At 37.8% G+C, this 9972-nt stretch overlaps 2 protein-coding genes across 2 annotated transcripts; both read left to right on the top strand.

Annotated features, from left to right (window-relative positions):
- The first annotated feature begins 3217 nt into the window (after positions 1 to 3217).
- On the top strand, positions 3218 to 6666 carry LOC149165824 (disease resistance protein Roq1-like). Its single transcript, XM_089432392.1, has 3 exons — positions 3218 to 3878; positions 4007 to 5108; positions 5231 to 6666. The coding sequence occupies exons 1-3, from the start codon at positions 3376 to 3378 to the stop codon at positions 5537 to 5539; spliced, it is 1914 nt and encodes a 637-aa protein (XP_089288518.1). The 5' UTR covers positions 3218 to 3375; the 3' UTR covers positions 5540 to 6666.
- On the top strand, positions 6342 to 8917 carry LOC149165823 (uncharacterized). Its single transcript, XM_089432393.1, has 2 exons — positions 6342 to 7369; positions 8264 to 8917. Exons 1-2 carry the CDS (start codon positions 6342 to 6344, stop codon positions 8778 to 8780), a joined length of 1545 nt encoding a protein of 514 aa, XP_089288519.1. The 3' UTR covers positions 8781 to 8917.
- The last annotated feature ends 1055 nt before the right edge of the window (positions 8918 to 9972 follow it).

Here is a 9972-nt window from a genome sequence, read left to right as displayed (position 1 = left end):
AAAATTTTTCAACGGTGTGCCTTAAAGTTATACCATGATCAAATATGGAATGTTTAGGTCTAAAAACTTCTTACCCTTTAGCACGTTTATCTCTTTCTTCCTCCCACTTGCTAATTTTAATTTCTAGCATGCTTCCAAATAACTTTGCAAAGAAGTGTTTCGGGAAGTCTAGGCAGGTATTATTTTGGGTTTGTGGTGGGCTTCAATTCATCCTCTTCCGCCCACATATACTTCTCTCTAATGTTACGGTTGGGTCTACACTTCACATCATAGCAGGGTTTTATCATCCTATTGTTAGTCGTAAATCAGTAATCCAGTCTTACAATGCCACCGTCTTGTCGTTTGTTTGCAGGTCTTATGCTCATATGGCTCCATGCCAATGATTACCCAACCACAAGGGTGGTGCTCCTAGGGCATCTTCTTCAAGACATAGGTATCTATTCGTATTCGGGTGGGAATCAATGGAAATTTTTTTCAATTCGTCTCCTCTTGAGGTTAGAAAGGAAATTTTACTTTAGAAGCCAAGGAGTTCGAGGATCGTAAATATTTCTCTAATTCAGAGATTGGTGGAAACAACTTCAAACAGGTTCCCGATCCAGGGAAGTTTCAGAGAAGAAGACTACACTTTCTTCATTCTATCACCTTGCACCATCAGTTGGAAACACTACTTAGCATGGAAATTCGCGACAAGCAGGTTGACAACTACAAGCTCTTTGTAGGTCAGGAGGAGATTAAGATAATTTTTAGGGACATCAGGTACAATTTGGATGATATCGTGGTCAGATTGAATCGAGTGGAACGTTTTGTGGTCTCAGATTCAAAGATTGACTCCAATGATCATTAGGATGAGGTTGCAGTCATCAACGCTCTGCATTTGAACACTGCCCATGCAAAGTCTTCTCCTCATTCACTAGTGATCATTTTGGACTAATAAGTCCACCATGCAATCCGTTCTAGTCTCTAAGATTGGGAGGAAATTGTTTTTGTAAGTAACCTTATGTTGTTTTGTTAGTATTGTCGGAGGTTACTACTTGTACCCTATGTTATTTCAATTTTGGAATACTGTATGACTGAGTCAGATCCCTAAGGAAATTAGAAGATCTTAGTACACTTTGTTATAGTCTACAACCTTCGTGCATTCCAACAGGGTAGTCCCATCTTGCAAATTTTTGCTAACAATAGTTTCTGCTATGTTTATGTTTATCCTGGTGGGCAGTCATGATCCTCGAGATTAGTTGCTGGTATGAAGGGTTCCCAATGTAGTATCTTTATCTATCAATAGAAATCATCCAAAGAAATTTACCAAAAAAACATTAAAAAATGTTGGCGGCAAGAGAAAAAAGAGACCTAGGGTGCCCTTTGACATCTTTAACTTTTAAAAATAAGGATTCAAGAAATAAATTCGACATATGTGAAACAATTTCTTGGTGTTTATTGAAAGCTCTTTAAAATAATTTAAAACATTATAGTAACTAGAAAAATAAGAACGATGAATCTCTGTTTGACATTTATTTTTAAATTTAAATATGAAGATTTAATTATGTTTTAATGATAAATATTCAATATTATATTATAATAATTTTACCTTTTCTTCATTTTATTTATTAAATAAATACTTTATTATTATTTTATGAAAAAACAATAAATCAATTATTAAATCAGTAAATCAATCAATTAAAGATATTATATGATGCTTTAATATTATTTGACTTTGAGGTAATTTTCACCTCTAATCAATGTAAAGTGCTCAATCACTGGCCCCATATCACAAAAGTTTGATCACCATGTTAAGCAACATAGTCGTGTTACTTAACGTAAGAAAGTTATTGGTTATTTTTATTTTAAAATAAAGATAATAGTAAGTTATCCTTAATAAAATAATATTAAATAATATAGTATTGATTATTTTGGCTTAAAAAAATATTTGGTTACTCACCCTGCTATGTAGGGTTAACAGAGGAGGGTGACTAGTAAACCTCACCTAATGTTAATATGGGTTGTTTAACATCGTATCGACCATATCTTTATTTGAATCTAGATCAATGATTATGTGATTAACGTTCAGTTCCATTGTTTAATAGTTTAATTATTTTTTATATAAATAATTTTAATTAATATAATAAATTTAGATTTTATTTTAAGTTTCAATGATTTATTTGTTTTTGGATTGTTTTCGAGATTAATTATATAATAATTTTTTATTTATATTTCGAACCCATTAGTATTATTTATCCTCAAAACAAATAATAATTATTATTTTAAAAATATATAATTTTAATTTATTAAATAAAAATAAAGATATTATAGCAAAATAATTTCATTTAAAATTTCTAATAATTAAAGCTTTAATACATATAGATGATATAATATTGATTCATCTTATAATATTAATATATTATATATTTTATAAATTTAAATTTAGATTTCATAAAAATCAATATTTTTAATATAGGGTCAAATATTGATTTAGAAATAATGTGGAAAAATTTTCAACTTAAGTGGAAATAAGTAAAACTTGCAGTAAAAATTAGCAAGCATCTTTAATTGAATTTTTTATTAGTGAGATTTGATTTTTCAAATAAAAGTAAATAATAAAAATTTTAGCATTACTAAAAAGTGTGTACCGATAAAAATAGGTATTAAAATTGTGAAGAGTCAACATATTTTTTTAATTTCTGGAATACTTGGATGGTGCAGAGTTCACAAATTAGTTCGAAAAAAAATGACCAAAACATACTCAAAAACTTTCAAAATATGAAATAGTTAAAATACATTTTTAATATATATTTTTGTAAAATTAATTAGAATAGTAACTTTAGATAATGATATAAATTATATTACCTTCATTTAAATTATTATTTAATTTATTATGATATTTTTTGAGATTTTTTTAAAATGATACCACTCTTCTCCACGAAAGTCAACATATTTTTATTTTTTATTTTTGGAATACTTGGATGGTGCAGAGTTCACAAATTAGTTGGAAAAAAATGACCAAAACATAATCAAAGACTTTCAACCCAAAACTCCAAAACATATAATAATTAAACAATGTTAAAATAAATTTATAAACGCCTCACATCACGTGAATCCACGTCACATCACATGACAACCGTTCTAAACGCGTACGCGTGGCACGTAATTCAATGCGGACGATAGTGGGACTTTGTAATTTGTCTGTCTTTTGACTGAACCACAGCATGGTTGCAGATATCATAGGGACAGCCTTTAATTAAAGCCAAAGGCTTATTGCTTCTGTTACCCAACGCTCTTTCGAACTTCCCTTCGTTTCCATTGATCTATCTGGCTGGTCGCTCGCTCGCTCGCTCACCATTTGCTGTTATTATTAGTGCCTATCTGTTCATCCAAATCCCAATGGCGTCGCAGTTTCCATCCGCTGGTGCATCTTCCTCTTCTGCGGCCATTTCTTATGGTCCCTATGACGTTTTTATAAATCACAGGGGACCTGATGTCAAAAACACCTTTGCCGGTCATCTCTACTATACACTTAAATCCAAGGGATTGCAAGTCTTTCTTGACAGGCCGGAACTGCAGGCTGGACACAACATTTCTGATCAAATAAAAGCCGCTATTGAAGTGGCCTCTGTGCATATTGCGATTTTCTCTGAACGCTATGCACAATCGAAGTGGTGCCTAGAAGAGCTTGTCCTCATGCTCAACTCGAGGGGTACAATTCTACCTGTTTTTTACAACATTGATCCTGCTGACCTCCGGTGGTCAAACAAACGAAAGTACGCTGAAGCCCTGCAGAAACACGAAGAGGATCAACGATACGACTGGCAAACGATTCAGGGATGGAAAAAGGCTCTTTCTAGTGTTGCAGGTATAAGCGGCTTCGAGCTAGAGGCGTGCAATGGGTAAGCATCTTCCACTATCCCAATCTGTGCAGATATATATTTTTTTTATTTGGTGGATTGGTACATGTCAAACTTAGGTAGGCCTGTTCTCACTAGTTCTTGCACCTTTCTCTGATTATGAATATCAGGGACGAGGTGGAGCTGCTGGATCAGGTGGTGCAAAGAGTTTTGAAAGAGGTTCCAAAACCACCGTTGTTTGTGGCCAAGTATAAAATTGGTCTGCAGGAAAAAATTAAAGATTTTGAAAGGACAACCCTATCTCGGCTGGAGGGAGAGGACACGCTGGGGGCCAAGGTTGTGGGGATTGTAGGTTTAGGCGGGATTGGGAAATCGACTCTCGCAAAAGAATATTTCAACGAGAAGAGATCAAATTATAATGGCTCTTCTGTTTTGCTTGATGTAAGGGAAAGTGCAGCACAAAAGGTCCTACATTCTTTGCAGAAGAAGCTCATTAAAGACTTAGTAGGCAGAGATATCCCCATTGATAGTTGGGAAGAAGGTGTAGGAATACTGGAAAATAATCTTAAATCTTGTAAGGCTCTAATAATATTAGACGATGTTGATCATCGCTATCAACTGGATGCGTTCTTGCCTGTTAAGAGTGTCCTTCACCCCACGAGTTTGATTTTGGTCACTTCTCGTGACAGGCATGTACTTCAAAGTGTATGTCCTTCAATTTATGAGCTCAAGGGCATCGATCGACCAAACTCTTTACAACTTTTCTGTTCGCATGCCTTCTTTCAGCCACATCCACCACCAGAATTTGTAGACCTTGTAGATGGGTTTCTAAATGCCTGCGACGGATTGCCTCTGTCGTTGCAAGTGTTTGGGAGTCTACTCTGTCATGAAAATGACAGGTCCTACTGGCAAGAGCAGCTGGATGGAATTCAAACGCTACCTCTTGACATACAGGTGAGACTTAAAATAAGTTATGATTCACTGAGTCGAGAGGAGCAGCAGATATTTTTAGATATCGCTTGTTTTTCTTTAGGACAAGATAAGGATCACTGGATTAAAATATGGGGTTGGTCAGGGTGGAAAGGTTCGATGGGGTTTCGAAATTTGCAGAATAAATGTCTTGTTGATGTGGATGAGTACAATAAAATAAAAATGCACGATCACCTGCGAGACTTGGGGAGAAGTATTGCTCAGGATCCATCATTCCCTCGTCGTCTCTGGCGTGCGACGCCGAAAGACGTCTATGATCTGCTGGAGCAATCATCATTATCTGTAAGTGCTTTAATCATCGCAACCTTTGTATTTGTGTCAACAATTTTCAAAGATTTATTATCCAAAAAAATTTCTGAAGCGTGCTGTGTTGTAATCCATTTTTGTTTTTATGTCACAAACAGGTAATAGAAGTGCGCGGAATTGTAATGGCTCCTAGGTGGACCCAGGAGAAGGTAAGTTTCAGTGATCATTGGGAGGAGGAAAGTTTCAGTGATAAGGTGTTCAGAATCAGTAAATTGCAACTTCTTGAAGGTTGGGGAGATTTTGTTGAAGGCATATTGACTAAAGTGCGGTCACCAAATCTCATATGGCTCAACTGGTTTGATTGTCCGTGCTCTTCCCTACCCTCCTGTATCCCAATGGGCGATTTAAGATATTTAAATTTGTGGCGGGGGAGATTGGAAAGATTGGAATCTCAGGTATGTGAGTAGGATGTAGATGAACTTAATTTCTAATTTTGAATAGATGAGAATCATGATGTTATGTCTTATTTTTCTTATGATTGAAACGTCAACTTTGCAGCCACCCCTGCAGTTGCGGGAGTTACATATTTTTGACGTTCCACTTTTAGAATCGATACTTTGAAGGCGCTTCCAAATGCTATCAGTCTGATGGGCTGTGAAAGTTTGGGGGCGCTTCCAGATTCCATAGAGAATTTAAGGAATCTCCGAGAGATCAATCTGCAGAGGTGTACAAGTTTGAAGGATCTTCCAAATTCCATTGAAAATTTAAAAAATCTCGAAAACATCGATCTGGCGGATTGTACAAGTTTGGAGGTGCTTCCAAACGCCATCAGGGCTTTAATGAACCTTCAGAAAATCGATCTGTCAGGGTGTGTAAATTTGAAGAGACTTCGAAATTTCTCGAGAATTTATCAAACGTTCATACTATCAGTCTGAAATACTGTAGAAGTTTGGAGGCGCTTCCAGATTCCATAGAGAATTTAAGGAATCTCCGAGAGATCTATCTGGAGGGGTGTATAAGTTTGAAGGATCTTCCAAATTTCTCGGAGAATTTATCAAACGTTCATACTATCAGTGTGTGGGGCTGTGTAATTTTGGGGGCGCTTCCAGATTCCTTAGAGAATTTAAGGAATCTCCGAGAGATCAATCTGAAGAGTTGTATAAGTTTGAAGGATCTTCCAAATTCCATTGAAATTTAACAAATCTCCAAAACATCGATCTGGGGGGTTGTGCAAGTTTGGAGGTGCTTCCAAACGCCATCGGGGCTTTAATGAACCTTCAGAAAATCGATCTGTCAGGGTGTGTAAAGTTGAGGAGACTTCCAAATTTCTCCGAGAATTTATCAAATCTTCAAAATATCAGTCTGAGCGGCTGTACAAGTTTGGAGGTGTTTCCAGATTCCATAGAAAATTTAAGGAATCTCCAAGAGATCGATCTGGGGGGTTGTACAAGATTGGAGGTGCTTCCAAACGCCATCGGGGCTTTAATGAATCTTCAGAAAATCGATCTGTCAGGGTGTGTAAACTTGAAGAGACTTCCAAATTTCTCCGAGAATTTATCAAATCTTCAAAATATCAGTCTGCTCGGCTGTTCAAGTTTGGAGGTGCTTCCAGATTCCATAGAGAATTTAAGGAATCTGCAAAGGATCAAACTGGCGTACTGTAAAAGTTTGAAGGCGCTTCCAAATAACTTTGGAAATTTAACAAACCTCACATATATCGATGCATCTTACTCCTCCAATTTGCAGATGCCTCCAAATTTCCTGGGGAATCTACTGCGACTGACGCATCTCCATTTGGGTTGTTGTAGCAGGTTGATCGTCTCTAATGAAACGCTGGGGAATATCACCACGCTGGAATGCTTAAATCTCTCAGGTTGTCTCCAAATAGAAGTATTACCTCTCCAGGTGGTACATCAGAGGTTCTTGAAAATGTTAAATTTGTTGAATACCAACATAAGAGAGTTGCCCAGTGCGCCTCCTGTATGGCTAAACAATTTGGAAGTTCTGATCTTAGGAAGCCCTCTGTTGAAAGTGCTTCCACCATGGCTCGGTTACCTAGAGAATTTGAAAGAATTGCTGCTCCATAGATGCTGGAAATTGAAATGTCTGCCCGATTCAATCGGACAGTGCAGTCAGATGAGAAATATGGAGATTTCAAATTGTGGAATACAATATTTACCAGACTCTGTCATGCAGCTGAACAATCTGGAAATTTTAACAGTACGCGGTTGTCCATTACGCGAACTACCATTTAAGAAGAAGGTTGAAGGACAGGGGAGCCAATTGGATTCTTCCATGTTGAAATATTTCAACTGCAAGTTTATTTTATTTGCGATGCGATATATCGCATATCACAAATCGCAACTCACCTTATCACACTCCGTTATGTGCTGTGTTCTCTCGCAATCGCGATGGTGCGATGCGATCCGATTGCATATCGCAGATCGCACTAATGTGTGTGCTCCACTTTTGTGTTCTGATCAAATGGGATTCTGCGATGCGATCCAAATAAAGTCAATGGTTAAAAGTACATGACAGCCGCAAGTAAATTTGACGTGAAGTAAAAGTCTCTTTACCGCCAGTAAATGTCAGTGAAACAGTAAATGCAATTTACTGGATTGGTAAGTTTTGGTGAAGTTTTTAATTTTATTTCAGCGGGAGTATGGGCACAAGTAAAAGCAAGTATGGACACAAGTAAAATCTGGTAAAAGCATTTAATTTTCATTATTTCTTTTACGGAAGCATGGCCAGTGAAAACGTGAAGTAATTTCCTTTTGGTTGTCATATATATATGTGAGTTTTTATTGTTGACATGTAATAGAATGGTAATAGTAAATTGTGTTGTAATGCACAACAGTGCGAAGAAGTGAAAATATAGAACGCAGCAGCGCGTGAATGAAAAAGAAAGGTAGCAGCATCAAAATAGAATATACAGCAGACATAACAGTCTGAGTCTTTTGTTTTTTTTGTAAATCCCTCTGTGAGAGAGGAAGAACCATAGTTTGTAACAACAGTTTTTATTAATGAATAGACATTTGTGGTGTGTGTGAAAACTCTGTCAACTGCAAATAATTTTCTTTTGTTTCCGTTGTGTTAAAGATCCTGTGGAGGAAACAGAGCATTGTTCTCTGTGAGCTGTTTTCAGCTTGTGTGTTTTTGGGATTTTGACAGAAAAATCCCCAACATTCCAGTGACAGAATCATGAATGGACTACGTGAGATTCATCTGTACCTCACACAAATATCAGAGGTGTCCTTCCTTGCAGGTGTCTGTCCTAACCTTGAGGAACTGAAGATCAGGTGGTGTAATGATCTAGTAGAGGTTGGAGCATTGCCAGTCACCCTAGAACATCTAGATTTGAGGGGTTGTGGTGCATTGAGGAAAGTAGGAGGGCTGTGTGGTCTTACACAAATTGAGCGGCTGGACATAAGGGGATGTTGCGCCCTGGATGCAGAGGAGCTGCCATGTCCTGAAACTATGTTATCCATGGACATATTACGGCCAGTTTTGACATCTTTGGAGATATTGAAGACCCCGATGGAGACTTACGACTCAGACGAGAACGAAGAGGAAGAAGAGGCTGAAGTGGAGGTGCGGATAACGGCGGCCTTGGATAGCGGTCTTTTATCAGATGGCCGTTTTTGTTGGGAGCAGCGCTCAGGTAGGACTACGTGGCAAGGGCTAACCAGCCATATATTGTGCCATTAATGCCTTTGCCAGCTATGTATGGGCAGCACGTCAGGCAGGATGGCATAGGATGCATACATGACTCCGGCCGGCGACCTCGCGTTTCCGGTGACATACCCGGGACCCACCAACGAGGGCCCGCCCGCCCCGTCCCTCCGTTCCCGCCTGAAAATATGGATGGAAAAAGAGGTTTGATATAGATTTGACGACAATGCTGACAGAATAGACTAGAAACAGTGCAGTAATCCTAGAAACTTGCTTGGAGAATCACAGGTCATCAGCAGCCAAAGTTCAGGAACAAGTGGGAATTGTGTATAATTAATGAAAACAAGAAAAACTCAGAATTTGAAATAATTAAGAGTTCATGAATTTTTCCCTTAATAATATTAACAGAACTGTTTCAATGGTCGCAAAAATGCAGAGCTTTTGATATTACAAAGACCAAGTTGGTTTGTGCCTGCAAAGGAACCACAAGCATAGTTAAACATACAAATAGAAGGAAACCAGTTTCAATGCCCTAACTAGCCAACAAATTTCACCAACCACTAAGAAGTTCAAGTTATTCAAAACTGTCCCAAGAGATTCACACATAATTATGTTGCCTGTCAACCTTTTAAATGCTCAATAAATCAAAGCTGGAGGGCCAAATCAGGCTGTGAATCAACCAGCATTCCAGAAGACTGCCTAACTGGAGACCTTGGAGACTGTTTTTCTACATTCAAATCTGGTGGAATCGAATTTGAAAATTCAGATGTCTGTTGAGAAGGCTGTTTTGAAGGTAAAGACTTCCATAGTTGTTTTTGAGATTGGGATGTATCAGCTCCCATTGGTATCTGCCTGCAATTAAAAGGACTCTGTGTGGTTGAATTCGGCAATTCTAACATCGAGTTTACACCTCCCTGAGAAGTGGCATGAGATGACAGATTCTGAGGATGCATCCAGCTCAGCTGTGAACGCATATACAGAGGCATGTCCATGGGTGCCTGCTGTTGAATAAATTGAGGAACACTACTAGAAATGCCTGATAGTTTTGTATCACCATATGGTTCCCTGGCCACACAATTGGAATTACCATCCAACCTTCTATCAAAACCAGTGCTGCCAGAAGTTGTCGTCTAGACACTTGAAACAGGTTGCACATGTTCAGCTGGTTTGGCAGATGCCCATTGCATAAGTCGGTTACTTCTGGAGACAATCTCAAGCAATTTTGACT

Source organism: Pinus tabuliformis, chromosome 5_1, assembly GCF_031772625.1.
Source record: "Pinus tabuliformis cultivar Carrire ecotype Pingquan chromosome 5_1, CPIR1, whole genome shotgun sequence".
NCBI lineage: Eukaryota > Viridiplantae > Streptophyta > Pinopsida > Pinales > Pinaceae > Pinus > Pinus tabuliformis.
The sequence above is the reverse complement of the archived record's forward strand: the minus strand, read 5'-3'. Positions and strand labels throughout refer to the sequence as shown.

Excerpts from the sequence above, each read along its gene's own strand:
- LOC149165824 (XM_089432392.1), top strand. The coding sequence starts at position 3,376 with ATGGCGTCGCAGTTTCCATCCGCTGGTGCATCTTCCTCTTCTGCGGCC. Across the intron at positions 3,879-4,006 it reads GAGCTAGAGGCGTGCAATGG|GGACGAGGTGGAGCTGCTGG; the intron begins GTAAGCATCTTC and ends TATGAATATCAG. Across the intron at positions 5,109-5,230 it reads TGGAGCAATCATCATTATCT|GTAATAGAAGTGCGCGGAAT; the intron begins GTAAGTGCTTTA and ends TGTCACAAACAG.
- LOC149165823 (XM_089432393.1), top strand. The coding sequence starts at position 6,342 with ATGAACCTTCAGAAAATCGATCTGTCAGGGTGTGTAAAGTTGAGGAGA. Across the intron at positions 7,370-8,263 it reads AGCCAATTGGATTCTTCCAT|TGACAGAATCATGAATGGAC; the intron begins GTTGAAATATTT and ends CCAACATTCCAG.